General features: G+C 44.3%; 1 protein-coding gene across 2 annotated transcripts in view; it reads right to left on the bottom strand.

Moving 5' to 3' along the window:
- LOC139381387 (endothelial PAS domain-containing protein 1-like) overlaps positions 1-18,439 on the bottom strand; it is a 90,607-nt gene that overhangs the window by 16,947 nt on the left and 55,221 nt on the right. For both annotated transcript variants that reach the window (XM_071124874.1, XM_071124873.1), the window contains exons 8-9: positions 1,259-1,406; positions 50-258 (exon numbers count right to left, since the gene is read on the bottom strand). In XM_071124874.1, coding sequence (XP_070980975.1) covers positions 50-258; positions 1,259-1,406 — 357 coding nt within the window. The remainder of the gene's footprint in view (positions 1-49; positions 259-1,258; positions 1,407-18,439) is intronic.

Raw genomic sequence — 18,439 nt, 5'->3', positions numbered from 1 at the left:
TTAAGGAGAGATCTAAAGTAGAATGGGAGATATTGGGGGGGATTCTGACCAAAGTCGAGGGTGATGATGGCGTCTCCAGGTGTGGGGGCCAGTTGAGCAAGGTCCTCTGGGTCCTCTTTCAGTTTGGTGAACAGGATCTCCATGGGCTCCGTGGCCACTGCAGCACCACTCTGACTGAAGAAGCTGTTCATGTTGTGTGGCTTGAACAGGGACTCAGTCTGGTCCATGGAGAAGATCATGGACTTGTTCTCCACGTCACTGAAAACCCAGAGAGAGACAGAGGGATACCTCAGGGATGTGTTATGTTACCTACTATGACCCTTTCCATCTCAGCCTCCAGTATTTATGCTGCAGTAGTTTATGTGTCGAGGTGCTAGGGTCAGTCTGTTATATCTGGAGTATTTCTCATGTGTTATCCGGTATGCTCTCTCAAATTCTTTCTCTATTTCTCTCGGAAGACCTGAGCCCTAAGACCATGCCTCAGGACTACCTGGCTTGATGACTCCTTGCTGTCCCCAGTCCACCTGGCCGTGCTGCTGCTCCAGTTTCAACTATGGAACCCTGACCTGTTCACCGGACGTGCTACCTGTCCTAGACCTGCTGTTTTCAACTCTCTAGAGACAGCAGGACCGGTAGAGATACTCTGAATGATCGCCTATGAAAAGCCAACTGACATTTACTCCTGAAGTGCTGACCTGTTGCACCCTCAACAACCACTGTGATTATTATTATTTGACCCTGCTGGTCATCTATGAACATTTTAACATATTGGCCACGTTCTGTTATAATCTCCACCCGGCACAGCCAGAAGAGGGCTGGCCACCACTCATAGCCTGGTTCCTCTCTAGGTTTCTTCCTAGGTTTTGGCCTTTCTAGGGAGTTTTTCCTAGCCACCGTGCTTCTACACCTGCATTGCTTGCTGTTTGGGGTTTTAGGCTGGGTTTCTGTACAGCACTTTGAGATATCAGCTGATGTAAGAAGGGCGTTATAAATAAATGTAATTTGATTTACTAACAAATTAAGCTACTGTACTACTGCAATATATTTGAAATATCAGCCTTCCACAATAACCCCCCCCCCAGAATGTTGGACACTATGGGCCAGTTTCCTGGACACAGGTTAAACCTTGTCCTGGACATCCTGGAGTAGGGTAAATCAGGGTATGTCCCCCTCTGCCTCCCCACCCAAACCTCACCATCTTAACCTCTGACCCCCATCCCTTGACCCCTGACCCTTGACCTGAGACCGGTGACCCTACCTGAGGACATAGTTGACACAGACAATGCACTGCGGCTGGGAATTCCGGCTGTTGTAGATGACTGTGCCCTGGGTCTCCACCCACACGTAGCCTCCATGTTTGGCCAGCATACGATACTGTCCACTCACTGCCTGGCCTTTACTGCACACTGTACAAAGATGGAGAGAGATTTTTTAACATACTTTAATTTAAACTTTATTTAACTAAGCAAGTCTGTTAAGAACAAATTCTTATTTCCAATGACAGCCTACCGGGGAACAGTGGGTTAACTGCCTTGTTCAGGGGAAAAACGACCGATTTAACCAAAATAGATAGATAGAGATAGAGATAGAGATATATATATATATATATATATATAGAGAGAGAGAGAGAAAGTATAATTCAAGCAGGATGGAGGTGAACAGAAGAGGAACTCAGACAGCAAGCAGCAGAGTGAAGAGCAGAGAGGTTCAGGTCAGGGTAATACTAAGATAGAGGGTGAAGAGCAGAGAGGTTCAGGTCAGGGTAAGACTAAGATAGAGGGTGAAGAGCAGAGAGGTTCAGGTCAGGGTAAGACTAAGATAGAGGGTGAAGAGGAGAACGTTTTAGGGAGGAGGAGAGAATGAGAGATAGAGAAGTACTGTATCAGGGTAGAGAAGAAGAGGAGTTGGCTCAAGTCCAGGGCTGGCTTGTAAAAGGAGCAGGCCAGGGGTAGTAGGGGTCCCAGGGCTGGCTTATTAAGGAGCAGGCCCAAGGTCATAGGGGTCATCCCAGGGCTGGTTTGTGAAAGGAGCAGGCCCGGGGTCGTAGGGTTCATCCCAGGGCTTCCTTGTGAAAGGAGCAGGCCTGGGTAGTAGGGTCATCCCAGGGCTGGCTTGTGAAAGGAGCAGGCCTGGGGTAGTAGGGTCATCCCAGGGCTGGCTTGTGAAAGGAGCAGGCCTGGGGTAGTAGGGTCATCCCAGGGCTGGCTTGTGAAAGGAGCAGGCCTGGGTAGTAGGGACATCCCAGGGCTGGCTTGTGAAAGGAGCAGGCCTGGGGTAGTAGGGTCATCCCAGGGCTGGCTTGTGAAAGGAGCAGGCCTGGGGTAGTAGGGTCATCCCAGGGCTGGCTTGTGAAAGGAGCAGGCCTGGGTCTTAGGGCTGGATAAGAGTGAGTAAACACAGACCAGGGCTGCTCCAGGCCAGTCACGTTGCCGTAGAGACTTCAGCTGGCCACAGAGATCCCACCTGCTCAGTGCATTCAGAAAGGAGTACTAGACTCACAAAGGAGTCGAGCTGCTAGTACTAGCGCGCGTGCACACACACACACACACACACACACACACACACACACACACACACACACACACACACTTCCCCTATTACAGAGAGAGGCTTTAATGATGTGTAAATGTCACTGTGGGACAGAAGCCATCTCACCGAAGGGCCTCATTACAGGGGCAATGTGGGACACCTGGTCGCCTGTCACTACAGATGCCCTGCGCTCCTCTTATCTCCCCAGTCACAGGTCAGCCCTAATGGGATTGAAGACATCTTAATACCGGCCCAGGTCCACAGAGCCATGATAATGAAATAAGTCCTGTTTTGAATTATATTCAGAACTCACATCTGAAATGTCATTTGGCTGACAGAGTGGCCTGGTGGGGTTTAGATGTGATGTGAGGGTATTGTGTGTGAGAGAGGTTGGGGGCTGATGTGAGGGTACTGTGTGTGAGGGGGGATGGGGGCTGATGTGATGTGAGGGTATTGTGTGTGAGGGGTTCTGGGGCTGATGTGAAGGTATTGTGTGTGAGGGGTAGCTGGGGGATGATATGATGTGAGGATATTGTGTGTAAGGGGGTCTGGGGGATAGTGTGAAGGTATTGTGTGTGAGGGGGACTGGGGACTGATGTGATGTTAGGGTATGGTGTCTGGGGGGGGGTGACTGGGGGCTGATGTGAAGTTATTGTGTGTGAAGGGGGATGGGGGGTGATGTGATGGTATGATGTGTGAGGGGGGCTGGGGACTGATGGGATGTGAGGGTATGATGTGTGAGGGGGGCTGGGGACTGATGGGATGTGAGGGTATGATGTGTGAGGGGAGCTGAACATTGAACATTGTGTGGTGGTGTTACAGAAGCTGGTGGAGGTCAACATGGATTGTCATCTCTGGGCTGGTAAAAGCAATAACCATACACAAAACACGGTGCCAGAGGTAGCGAGAGGTGGACAGAAAGGAAATCAAGGTAACAGGATGGAAACTACAAACATAATCTACAGGTGTATGAATAGGGCCTGCTACAGTAACACAAACATAAACTACAGGTGTATGAATAGGGCCTGCTACAGTAGCACAAACAAACTACAGGTGTATGAATAGGGCCTGCTACAGTAGCAGAAACATAAACAACAGTTATTTGAATAGGGCCTGCACACTGGGGGCTGAAGTAATGGTACACACTATTTAAGTGTGCTCTCTCTAATTCTCTCTTTCTCTCTTTCTTTCTCTCTCTCGGAGGACCTGAGCCCTAGGACCATGCCTCAGGACTACCTGACATGATGACTCCTTGCTGTCCCCAGTCCACCTGGCCGTGCTGCTGCTCCAGTTTCAACTGTTCTGCCTTATTATTATTCGACCATGCTGGTCATTTATGAACATTTGAACATCTTGGCCATGTTCTGTCATAATCTCCACCCGGCACAGCCAGAAGAGGACTGGCCACCCCACATAGCCTGGTTCCTCTCTAGGTTTCTTCCTAGGTTTTGGCCTTTCTAGGGAGTTTTTTCTAGCCACCGTGCTTCTACACCTGCATTGCTTGCTGTTTGGGGTTTTAAGCTGGGTTTCTGTACAGCACTTTGAGATATCAGCTGATGTACGAAGGGCTATATAAATGCATTTGATTTGATTTGCTACAGTAGCACAAACATGAACTTCAGATGTTTGAATAGGGCCTGCTACAGTAGCACAAACATAAACTACAGGTGTATGAATAGGGCTTGCTACAGTAGCACAAACAAACTACAGGTGTTTGAATAGGGCCTGCTACAGTAGCACAAACATAAACTACAGGTGTATGAATAGGGCTTGCTACAGTAGCACAAACATGAACTTCAGATGTTTGAATAGGGCCTGCTACAGTAGCACAAACATAAACTACAGGTGTATGAATAGGGCTTGCTACAGTAGCACAAACAAACTACAGGTGTTTGAATAGGGCCTGCTACAGTAGCAGTAACCATGCAGTAGCAGTAACCAAACATAAACTGCAGGTGTTTGAATAGGGCCTGCTGCAGTAGCACAAACATAAACTACAGGTGTTTGAATAGGGCCTGCTACAGTAGCACAAACATAAACAGTTATTTGAATGGGGCCTGCTACAGTAGCACAAACATAAACAACAGTTATCTGAATAGGGCCTGCTACAGAAGCATAAACATAAACTACAGGTGTTTGAATAGGGCCTGCTACTGTAGCATAAACATAAACAACAGGTGTTTGAATAGGGCCTGCTACAGTAGCAGTGACCATACAGTAGCAGTGACCAAACATAAACTACAGGTGTTTGAATAGGGCTTGCTGCAGTAGCACAAACAAACTACAGGTGTCTGAATAGGGCCTGCTACAGTAGCACGAACATAAACTACAGGTGTATGAATAGGGCCTGCTACAGTAGCACAACATGAACCACAGGTGTTTGAATAGGGCCTGCTACAGTAGCATAAACATAAACTACAGATGTTTGAATAGGGCCTGCTACGTTAGAACAAACATAAACTACAGGTGTATGAATAGGGCCTGCTACAGTAGCATAACATAAACAACAGGTGTTTGAATAGGGCCTGCTACAGTAGCAGTAACCATACAGTAGCAGTAACCAAACATGAACTACAGGGGTTTGAATAGGGCTTGCTGCAGTAGCACAAACAAACTACAGGTGTCTGAATAGGGCCTGCTACAGCAGCACGAACATAAACTACAGGTGTTTAAATAGGGCCTGCTACGGTAGAACAAACATAAACTACAGGTGTTTGAATAGGGCCTGCTACAGTAGCACAAACATAAACTACAGGTGTATGAATAGGGCCTGCTACAGTAGCACAAACATGAACTACAGGTGTTTGAATAGGGCCTGCTACGGTAGAACAAACATAAACTACAGGTGTATGAATAGGGCCTGCTACAGTAGCACAAACATGAACTACAGGTGTTTGAATAGGGCCTGCTACAGTAGCACAAACATAAACTACAGGTGTTTGAATAGGGCCTGCTACTGTAGCACAAACAACAGGTGTTTGAATTGGTGCCTGCTACAGTAGCAGTAACCATGCAGTAGCAGTAACCAAGCATAAACTACAGGTGTTTGAATAGGGCCTGCTGCAGTAGCACAAACATAATCTACAGGTGTATGAATAGGGCCTGCTATGGTAGCACAAACATAATCTACAGGTGTATGAATAGGGCCTGCTATGGTAGCACAAACATAATCTACAGGTGTATGAATAGGGCCTGCTATGGTAGCACAACATGAAATACAGGTGTATGAATAGGGCCTGCTACTGTAGCATAAACATAAACAACAGGTGTTTGAATAGGGCCTGCTACAGTAGCAGTAACCATACAGTAGTAGTAACCAAACATAAACTACAGGTGTATGACTAGGGCCTGCTACAGTAGCACAAACATGAAATACAGGTGTCTGACTAGGGCCTGCTACAGTAGCACAAACATGAACTACAGGTGTTTGAATAGGGCCTGCTACAGTAGCACAAACATGCACTACAGGTGTTTGAATAGGGCCTTGCTACAGTAGCACAAACAAACTACAGGTGTATGAATAGGGCCTGCTACAGTAGCATAAACATAAACTACAGGTGTATGAATAGGGCTTGCTACAGTAGCACAAACAAACTACAGGTGTTTGAATAGGGCCTTGCTACAGTAGCACAAACATAAACTACAGGTGTATGAATAGGGCCTGCTATGGTAGCACACACATAATCTACAGGTGTATGAATAGGGCCTGCTACAGTAGCACAAACATAAACTACAGGTGTATGAATAGGGCTTGCTTCAATAGCACAAACAAACTACAGGTGTATGAATAGGGCTTGCTACAGTAGCACAAACATAAACTACAGGTGTATGAATAGGGCCTGCTATGGTAGCACAAACATAATCTAAAGGTGTATGAATAGGGCCTGCTGCAGTAGCACAAACATAATCTACAGGTGTATGAATAGGGCCTGCTATGGTAGCACAACATGAAATACAGGTGTTTGACTAGGGCCTGCAACAGTAGCACAAACATAAACTACAGGTGTATGAATAGGGCATGCTACTGTATCATAAACATAAACAACAGGTGTTTGAATAGGGCCTGCTACAGTAGCAGTAACCATACAGTAGCAGTAACCAAACATAAACTACAGGTGTATGACTAGGGCCTGCTACAGTAGCACAAACATGAAATACAGGTGTCTGACTAGTGCCTGCTACAGTAGCACAACATGAACTACAGGTGTTTGAATAGGGCCTGCTACAGTAGCACAAACATACACTACAGGTGTATGAATAGGGCTTGCTACAGTAGCACAAACAAACTACAGGTGTATGAATAGGGCTTGCTACAGTAGCACAAACATAAACTACAGGTGTATGAATAGGGCCTGCTATGGTAGCACAAACATAATCTACAGGTGTATGAATAGGGCCTGCTACAGTAGAAGTAACCATACAGTAGCAGTAACCAAACATGAACTACAGGGGTTTGAATAGGGCTTGCTGCAGTAGCACAAACAAACTACAGGTGTCTGAATAGGGCCTGCTACAGCAGCACGAACATAAACTGCAGGTGTTTAAATAGGGCCTGCTAGGGTAGCACAAACATAAACTACAGGTGTATGAATAGGGCCTGCTACAGTAGCACAACATGAAATACAGTTATTTCACTAGGGCCTGCTACAGTAGCACAAACATGAACCACAGGTGTTTGAATAGGGCCTGCTACAGTAGCACAAACATAAACTACAGGTGTTTGAATAGGGCCTGCTACGGTAGAACAAACATAAACTACAGGTGTATGAATAGGGCCTGCTACAGTAGCACAAACAAACTACAGGTGTATGAATAGGGCCTGCTACAGTAGCACAAACATGAACTACAGGTGTTTGAATAGGGCCTGCTACGGTAGAACAAACATAAACTACAGGTGTTTGAATAGGGCCTGCTACAGTAGCACAAACATGAACTACAGGTGTTTGAATAGGGCCTGCTACTGTAGCACAAACATAAACAACAGATGTTTGAATTGGTGCCTGCTACAGTAGCAGTAACCATGCAGTAGCAGTAACCAAGCATAAACTACAGGTGTTTGAATAGGGCCTGCTATGGTAGCACAAACATAATCTACAGGTGTATGAATAGGGCCTGCTGCAGTAGCACAAACATAATCTACAGGTGTATGAATAGGGCCTGCTATGGTAGCACAAACATAATCTACAGGTGTATGAATAGGGCCTGCTATGGTAGCACAAACATAATCTACAGGTGTATGAATAGGGCTTGCTATGGTAGCACAACATGAAATACAGGTGTTTGACTAGGTTCTGCTACAGTAGCACAAACAAACTACAGGTGTATGAATAGGGCCTGCTACTGTAGCATAAACATAAACAACAGGTGTTTGACTAGGGCCTGCTACAGTAGCAGTAACCATACAGTAGCAGTAACCAAACATAAACTACAGGTGTATGACTAGGGCCTGCTACAGTAGCACAAACATGAAATACAGGTGTCTGACTAGGGCCTGCTACAGTAGCACAAACATGAACTACAGGTGTTTGAATAGGGCCTGCTACAGTAGCACAAACATACACTACAGGTGTATGAATAGGGCTTGCTACAGTAGCACAAACAAACTACAGGTGTATGAATAGGGCTTGCTACAGTAGCACAAACATAAACTACAGGTGTATGAATAGGGCCTGCTATGGTAGCACAAACATAATCTACAGGTGTATGAATAGGGCCTGCTACAGTAGCACAAACATAAACTACAGGTGTATGAATAGGGCTTGCTACAATAGCACAAACAAACTACAGGTGTATGAATAGGGCCTGCTATGGTAGCACAACATGAAATACAGGTGTTTGACTAGGGCCTGCTACAGTAGCACAAACATAAACTACAGGTGTATGAATAGGGCCTGCTACTGTAGCATAAACATAAACAACAGGTGTTTGAATAGGGCCTGCTACAGTAGCAGTAACCATACAGTAGCATTAACCAAACATAAACTACAGGTGTATGACTAGGGCCTGCTACAGTAGCACAAACATGAAATACAGGTGTCTGACTAGTGCCTGCTACAGTAGCACAAACATGAACTACAGGTGTTTGAATAGGGCCTGCTACAGTAGCACAAACATACACTACAGGTGTTTGAATAGGGCCTGCTACAGTAGCACAAACATAAACTACAGGTGTATGAATAGGGCTTGCTACAGTAGCACAAACAAACTACAGGTGTATGAATAGGGCTTGCTACAGTAGCACAAACATAAACTACAGGTGTATGAATAGGGCCTGCTACAGTAGCACAAACATGAAATACAGGTGTTTGAATAGGGCCTGCTACAGTAGCACAAACATACACTACAGGTGTTTGAATAGGGCCTTGCTACAGTAGCACAAACATAAACTACAGGTGTATGAATAGGGCCTGCTACAGTAGCATAAACATAAACTACAGGTGTATGAATAGGGCCTGCTACAGTAGCACAAACATAAACTACAGGTGTATGAATAGGGCTTGCTACAGTAGCACAAACAAACTACAGGTGTATGAATAGGGCTTGCTACAGTAGCACAAACATAAACTACAGGTGTATGAATAGGGCCTGCTACAGTAACACAAACATAAACTACAGGTGTATGAATAGGGCCTGCTACAGTAGCACAAACAAACTACAGGTGTATGAATAGGGCCTGCTACAGTAGCAGAAACATAAACAACAGTTATTTGAATAGGGCCTGCACACTGGGGGCTGAAGTGATGGTACACACTATTTAAGTGTGCTCTCTCTAATTCTCTCTTTCTCTCTCTCTCTCTCTCTCTCTCGGAGGACCTGAGCCCTAGGACCATGCCTCAGGACTACCTGACATGATGACTCCTTGCTGTCCCCAGTCCACCTGGCCGTGCTGCTGCTCCAGTTTCAACTGTTCTGCCTTATTATTATTCGACCATGCTGGTCATTCATGAACATTTGAACATCTTGGCCATGTTCTGTCATAATCTCCACCCGGCACAGCCAGAAGAGGACTGGCCACCCCACATAGCCTGGTTCCTCTCTAGGTTTCTTCCTAGGTTTTGGCCTTTCTAGGGAGTTTTTTCTAGCCACCGTGCTTCTACACCTGCATTGCTTGCTGTTTGGGGTTTTAGGCTGGGTTTCTGTACAGCACTTTGAGATATCAGCTGATGTACGAAGGGCTATATAAATGCATTTGATTTGATTTGCTACAGTAGCACAAACATGAACTTCAGATGTTTGAATAGGGCCTGCTACAGTAGCACAAACATAAACTACAGGTGTATGAATAGGGCTTGCTACAGTAGCACAAACAAACTACAGGTGTTTGAATAGGGCCTGCTACAGTAGCAGTAACCATGCAGTAGCAGTAACCAAACATAAACTGCAGGTGTTTGAATAGGGCCTGCTGCAGTAGCACAAACATAAACTACAGGTGTTTGAATAGGGCCTGCTACAGTAGCACAAACATAAACAACAGTTATTTGAATGGGGCCTGCTACAGTAGCACAAACATAAACAACAGTTATCTGAATAGGGCCTGCTACAGAAGCATAAACATAAACTACAGGTGTTTGAATAGGGCCTGCTACTGTAGCATAAACATAAACAACAGGTGTTTGAATAGGGCCTGCTACAGTAGCAGTGACCATACAGTAGCAGTGACCAAACATAAACTACAGGTGTTTGAATAGGGCTTGCTGCAGTAGCACAAACAAACTACAGGTGTATGAATAGGGCCTGCTACAGTAGCACAACATGAAATACAGGTGTTTGAATAGGGCCTGCTACAGTAGCATAAACATAAACTACAGATGTTTGAATAGGGCCTGCTACGTTAGAACAAACATAAACTACAGGTGTATGAATAGGGCCTGCTACAGTAGCATAACATAAACAACAGGTGTTTGAATAGGGCCTGCTACAGTAGCAGTAACCATACAGTAGCAGTAACCAAACATGAACTACAGGGGTTTGAATAGGGCTTGCTGCAGTAGCACAAACAAACTACAGGTGTCTGAATAGGGCCTGCTACAGCAGCACGAACATAAACTACAGGTGTTTAAATAGGGCCTGCTAGGGTAGCACAAACATAAACTACAGGTGTATGAATAGGGCCTGCTACAGTAGCACAACATGAAATACAGTTATTTGACTAGGGCCTGCTACAGTAGCACAAACATGAACCACAGGTGTTTGAATAGGGCCTGCTACAGTAGCACAAACATAAACTACAGGTGTTTGAATAGGGCCTGCTACAGTAGAACAAACATAAACTACAGGTGTATGAATAGGGCCTGCTACAGTAGCACAAACATGAACTACAGGTGTTTGAATAGGGCCTGCTACGGTAGAACAAACATAAACTACAGGTGTTTGAATAGGGCCTGCTACAGTAGCACAAACATAAACTACAGGTGTATGAATAGGGCCTGCTACAGTAGCACAAACATGAACTACAGGTGTTTGAATAGGGCCTGCTACGGTAGAACAAACATAAACTACAGGTGTTTGAATAGGGCCTGCTACAGTAGCACAAACATAAACTACAGGTGTTTGAATAGGGCCTGCTACTGTAGCACAAACAACAGGTGTTTGAATTGGTGCCTGCTACAGTAGCAGTAACCATGCAGTAGCAGTAACCAAGCATAAACTACAGGTGTTTGAATAGGGCCTTGCTACAGTAGCACAAACATAAACTACAGGTGTATGAATAGGGCCTGCTGCAGTAGCACAAACATAATCTACAGGTGTATGAATAGGGCCTGCTATGGTAGCACAACATGAAATACAGGTGTTTGACTAGGGCCTGCTACAGTAGCACAAACATAAACTACAGGTGTATGAATAGGGCCTGCTACAGTAGCAGTAACCATACAGTAGCAGTAACCAAACATAAACTACAGGTGTATGACTAGGGCCTGCTACAGTAGCACAAACATGAAATACAGGTGTCTGACTAGTGCCTGCTACAGTAGCACAAACATGAACTACAGGTGTTTGAATAGGGCCTGCTACAGTAGCACAAACATACACTACAGGTGTATGAATAGGGCCTGCTACAGTAGCACAAACAAACTACAGGTGTATGAATAGGGCTTGCTACAGTAGCACAAACATAAACTACAGGTGTATGAATAGGGCCTGCTATGGTAGCACAAACATAATCTACAGGTGTATGAATAGGGTCTGCTGCAGTAGCACAACATGAAATACAGGTGTTTGACTAGGGCCTGCAACAGTAGCACAAACATAAACTACAGGTGTATGAATAGGGCCTGCTACTGTAGCATAAACATAATCTACAGGTGTTTGACTAGGGCCTGCAACAGTAGCACAAACATAAACTACAGGTGTATGACTAGGGCCTGCTACAGTAGCACAAACATGAAATACAGGTGTCTGACTAGTGCCTGCTACAGTAGCACAAACATGAACTACAGGTGTTTGAATAGGGCCTGCTACAGTAGCACAAACATACACTACAGGTGTTTGAATAGGGCCTTGCTACAGTAGCACAAACAAACTACAGGTGTATGAATAGGGCCTGCTACAGTAGCATAAACATAAACTACAGGTGTATGAATAGGGCCTGCTACAGTAGCACAAACATAAACTACAGGTGTATGAATAGGGCTTGCTACAGTAGCACAAACATGAACTACAGTTGTTTGAATAGGGCTTGCTACAGTAGCACAAACATAAACTACAGGTGTATGAATAGGGCCTGCTATGGTAGCACAAACATAATCTACAGGTGTATGAATAGGGCCTGCTGCAGTAGCACAAACATAATCTACAGGTGTATGAATAGGGCCTGCTATGGTAGCACAAACCTAATCTACAGGTGTATGAATAGGTTCTGCTACAGTAGAAGTAACCATACAGTAGCAGTAACCAAACATGAACTACAGGGGTTTGAATAGGGCTTGCTGCAGTAGCACAAACAAACTACAGGTGTCTGAATAGGGCCTGCTACAGCAGCACGAACATAAACTACAGGTGTATGAATAGGGCCTGCTACAGTAGCACAACATGCAATACAGTTATTTGACTAGGGCCTGCTACAGTAGCACAAACATGAACCACAGGTGTTTGAATAGGGCCTGCTACAGTAGCACAAACATAAACTACAGGTGTTTGAATAGGGCCTGCTACGGTAGAACAAACATAAACTACAGGTGTATGAATAGGGCCTGCTACAGTAGCACAAACATAAACTACAGGTGTATGAATAGGGCCTGCTACAGTAGCACAAACATGAACTACAGGTGTTTGAATAGAGCCTGCTACGGTAGAACAAACATAAACTACAGGTGTATGAATAGGGCCTGCTACAGTAGCACAAACATGAACTACAGGTGTTTGAATAGGGCCTGCTACGGTAGAACAAACAAACTACAGGTGTTTGAATAGGGCCTGCTACAGTAGCACAAACATTAACTACAGGTGTTTGAATAGGGCCTGCTACGGTAGAACAAACATAAACTACAGGTGTTTGAATAGGGCCTGCTACAGTAGCACAAACATAAACTACAGGTGTTTGAATAGGGCCTGCTACTGTAGCACAAACATAAACAACAGGTGTTTGAATTGGTGCCTGCTACAGTAGGGGTAACCATGCAGTAGCAGCAACCAAGCATAAACTACAGGTGTTTGAATAGGGCCTGCTATGGTAGCACAAACATAATCTACAGGTGTATGAATAGGGCCTGCTGCAGTAGCACAAACATAATCTACAGGTGTATGAATAGGGCCTGCTATGGTAGCACAAACATAATCTACAGGTGTATGAATAGGGCCTGCTATGGTAGCACAAACATAATCTACAGGTGTATGAATAGGGCCTGCTATGGTAGCACAACATGAAATACAGGTGTTTGACTAGGGCCTGCTACAGTAGCACAAACAAACTACAGGTGTATGAATAGGGCCTGCTACTGTAGCATAAACATAAACAACAGGTGTTTGAATAGGGCCTGCTACAGTAGCAGTAACCATACAGTAGCAGTAACCAAACATAAACTACAGGTGTATGACTAGGGCCTGCTACAGTAGCACAAACATGAAATACAGGTGTCTGACTAGGGCCTGCTACAGTAGCACAAACATGAACTACAGTTGTTTGAATAGAGCCTGCTACAGTAGCACAAACATAAACTACAGGTGTATGAATAGGGCTTGCTACAATAGCACAAACAAACTACAGGTGTATGAATAGGGCCTGCTGCAGTAGCACAAACATAAACTACAGGTGTATGAATAGGGCTTGCTACAATAGCACAAACAAACTACAGGTGTATGAATAGGGCTTGCTACAGTAGCACAAACAAACTACAGGTGTATGAATAGGGCCTGCTACTGTAGCATAAACATAAACAACAGGTGTTTGAATAGGGCCTGCTACAGTAGCAGTAACCATACAGTAGCAGTAACCAAACATAAACTACAGGTGTATGACTAGGGCCTGCTACAGTAGCACAAACATAAACTACAGGTGTATGAATAGGGCCTGCTACAGTAGCACAAACATAAACTACAGGTGTATGAATAGGGCTTGCTACAGTAGCACAAACAAACTACAGGTGTATGAATAGGGCTTGCTACAGTAGCACAAACATAAACTACAGGTGTATGAATAGGGCCTGCTATGGTAGCACAAACATAATCTACAGGTGTATGAATAGGGCCTGCTGCAGTAGCACAAACATAAACTACAGATGTTTGACTAGGGCCTGCTGCAGTAGCACAAACATAAAAACACATCTACATTTTCAGTCGGCTTCTTCTGTGTTTAATTTAACCAAACAATCTATTAGGAAACAGGTTCACAGTTTTAATAGTTTGCGGACTGCATTGTCTTGTTCTCTCACACACCAGCGTCTGTGCCACTAGTAAGTACAGATAGTAGTATAAATCCCCTGGCACAGTCCCCGCAGCCGGACAACTTTCTCAAGGTTTCTGGAAGGAAATGCTGTAGGAACGCTCAACCGGTGTCGCTCATTCAGCCGACAGAAACGTTCAACCGGTTTTCCACATTAAAACCTCTCTGATCTCCCCATCCCGGATCCGGTATCAGGAATACAGACTCAAGCTCATTACCATAACGCAACGTTAACTATTCATGAAAATCGCAAATGAAATGAAATAAATATGCCATCTCTCAAGCTTAGCCTTTTGTAAACAACACTGTCATCTCAGATTTTCAAAATATGCTTCTCAACCATAGGAAAACAATAATTTGTGTAAAAGTAGCTAGCTAGCGTAGCATTTAGCGTTAGCATTAGCGTTAGCATCCAGCACGCAACATTTCAACAAAAACATAAAAGCCTTCAAATAAAATAATTTACCTTTGAAGAACTTCTGATGTTTTCAATGAGGATACTCTCAGTTAGATAGCAGATGCTCAGTTTTTCCAAAAAGATTCTTTGTGTATTAGAAATAGCTCCGTTTTATACATCACATTTGGCTACCAAAAAAAAACGAAAATTCAGTCCTCAAAACGCAAACTTTTTTCCAAATTAACTCCATAATATCGACTGAAAACATGGCAAACGTTGTTTAGAATCAATCCTCAAGGTGTTTTTCACATATCTCTTCATTGATATATCGTTCTTGGAAGAATGGTTTCTCCCCTCAATCAAATGGAAAAGTACAAGCAGCTGGCAATTGCGCACCGAATTCCACGCAAGACACCAGGCGGACACTTGGAAAATGTAGTCTCTTATGGTCAATCTTCCAATGATATGCCTACAAATACGTCACAATGCTGCTAAGACCTTGGGGGAACGACAGAAAGTGTAGGCTCATTCCTTGCGCAATCACAGCCATATAAGGAGACAATGGAAAACAGAGCTTCAGAAATTCTGCTCATTTCCTGGTTGACGCATCATCTTGGTTTCACCTGTAGAATGAGTTCTGGGGCACTTACAGACAATATCTTTGCAGATTCTGAAACTTCAGAGTGTTTTCTTTCAAAAACTGTCAAGAATATGCATAGTCGAGCATCTTTTCATGACAAAATATCGCGCTTAAAACGGGAACGTTTTTTATCCAAAAATGAAATAGCGCCCCTAGAGCAGCGGGTCGGAGTCAGAGGCCGAGTCTTCTCTGGTCTCTACTCCTCCCGTTACGGGGTCTGAGACGCCGAAGCTTCCCACCATTAGCTCTGACAAATTGAAAACTCTAGTCATTGGCGACTCCATTACCCGCAGTATTAGACTTAAAACGAATCATCCAGCGATCATACACTGTTTACCGGGGGGCAGGGCTACCGACGTTAAGGCTAATCTGAAGATGGTGAAAACTGCAAAACCTGCTAAAACTGGCGAGTGTAGAGAGTATAGAGATATTGTTATCCACGTCGGCACCAACGATGTTAGGATGAAACAGTCAGAGATCACCAAGCGCAACATAGCTTCTGCGTGTAAATCAGCTAGAAAGATGTGTCGGCATCAAGTAATTGTCTCTGGCCCCCTCCCAGTTAGGGGGAGTGATGAGCTCTACAGCAGAGTCTCACAACTCAATCGTTGGTTGAAAACTGTTTTCTGCCCCTCCCAAAAGATAGAATTTGAAGATAATTGGCCCTCTTTTTGGGACTCACCCACAAACAGGACCAAGCCTGACCTGCTGAGGAGTGACGAACTCCATTCTAGCTGGAGAGGTGCTCTCATTTTATCTACCAACATAGACAGGGCTCTAACTCCTCTAGCTCCACAATGAAATAGGGTGCAGGCCAGGCAGCAGGCTGTTAGCCAGCCTGCCAGCATAGTGGAGTCTGCCACTAGCACAGTCAGTGTAGTCAGCTCAGCTATCACCATTGAGACCGTGTCTGTGCCTCGACCTAGGTTGGGCAAAACTAAACATGGCGGTGTTCGCCTTAGCAATCTCACTAGGATAAAGACCACCTCCATTCCTGTCATTATTGAAAGAGATCATGATACCTCACATCTCAAAATAGGGCTACTTAATGTTAGATCCCATACTTCAAAGGCAATTATAGTCAATGAACTAATCACTGATCATAATCTTGATGTGATTGGCCTGACTGAAACATGGCTTAAGCCTGATGAATTTACTGTGTTAAATGAGGCCTCACCTCCTGGCTACACTAGTGACCATATCCCCCGTGCATCCCACAAAGGCGGAGGCGTTGCTAACATTTACGATAGCAAATTTCAATTTACCCCCCAAAAAATGACGTTTTCGTCTTTTGAGCTTCTAGTCATGAAATCTATGCAGCCTACTCAATCACTTTTTTTAAAGCTACTGTTTACAGGCCTCCTGGGCCATATACAGCGTTCCTCACTGAGTTCCCTGAATTCCTATCGGACCTTGTAGTCATAGCAGATAATATTCTAATCTTTGGTGACTTTAATATTCACATGGAAAAGTCCACAGACCCACTCCAAAAGGCTTTCGGAGCCATCATCGACTCAGTGGGTTTTGTCCAACATGTCTCTGGACCCACTCACTGTCACAGTCATACGCTGGACCTAGTTTTGTCCCATGGAATAAATGTTGTGGATCTTAATGTTTTTCCTCATAATCCTGGACTATCGGACCACCATTTTATTACGTTTGCAATTGCAACAAATAATCTGCTCAGACCCCAACCAAGGAACATCAAAAGTCGTGCTATAAATTCTCAGACAACACAAAGATTCCTTGATGTCCTTCCAAATTCCCTCTTCTGTCTACCCAAGGACGCCAGAGGACAAGAATCAGTTAACCACCTAACTGAGGAACTCAATTTAACCTTGCGCAATACCCTAGATGCAGTTGCACCCCTAAAAATTAAAAACAGTTTTCATAAGAAACTAGCTCCCTGGTACACAGAAAATACCTGAGCTCTGAAGCAAGCTTCCAGAAAATTGGAATGGAAATGGTGCCACACCAAACTGGAAGTCTTCCGACTAGCTTGGAAAGACAGTACTGTGCAGTACCGAAGAGCCCTTACTGCTGCTCGATCATCCTATTTTTCTAACTTAATTGAGGAAAATAAGAACAATCCGAAATTCCTTTTTGATACTGTCGCAAAAGCAGCATTCACCAAGAGAGGATGACTTTCACTTTAGCAGTGATAAATTCATGAACTTCTTTGAGGAAAAGATTATGATATTAGAAAGCAAATTACGGACTCCTCTTTAAATCTGCGTATTCCTTCAAAGCTCAGTTGTCCTGAGTCTGCACAACTCTGCCAGGACCTAGGCTCAAGAGAGACGCTCAAGTGTTTTAGTACTATATCTCTTGACACAATGATGAAAATAATCATGGCCTCTAAACCTTCAAGCTGCATACTGGACCCTATTCCAACTAAACTACTGAAAGAGCTGCTTTCTGTGCTTGGCCCTCCTATGTTGAACATAATAAACAGCTCTCTATCCACCGGATGTGTACCAAACTCACTAAAAGTGGCAGTAATAAAACCTCTCTTGAAAAAGCCAAACCTTGACCCAGAAAATATAAAAAACTATCGGCCTATATCGAATCTTCCATTCCTCTCAAACATTTTAGAAAAGGCTGTTGCGCAGCAACTCACTGCCTTCCTGAAGACAAACAATGTATACCAAATGCTTCAGTCTGGTTTTAGACCCCATCATAGCACTGAGACGGCACTTGTGAAGGTGGTAAATTACATTTTAATGGCATCGGACCGAGGCTCTGAATCTGTCCTCGTGCTCCTAGACCTTGGTGCTGCTTTTGATACCATCGATCACCACATTCTTTTGGAGAGATTGGAAACCCAAATTGGTCTACACGAACAAGTTCTGGCCTGGTTTAGATCTTATCTGTCGGAAAGATATCAGTTTGTCTCTGTGAATGGTTTGTCATCTGACAAATCAACTGTAAATTTCGGTGTTCCTCAAGGTTCCGTTTTAGGACCACTATTATTTTCACTATATATTTAACCTGC

The sequence above is a fragment of the Oncorhynchus clarkii genome, chromosome 23 (genome assembly GCF_045791955.1).
Source record: "Oncorhynchus clarkii lewisi isolate Uvic-CL-2024 chromosome 23, UVic_Ocla_1.0, whole genome shotgun sequence".
In the NCBI taxonomy this organism is placed as follows: domain Eukaryota; kingdom Metazoa; phylum Chordata; class Actinopteri; order Salmoniformes; family Salmonidae; genus Oncorhynchus; species Oncorhynchus clarkii.
Note: the sequence above shows the minus strand (reverse complement) of the source record. Positions and strands in the feature narration are given on the sequence as shown.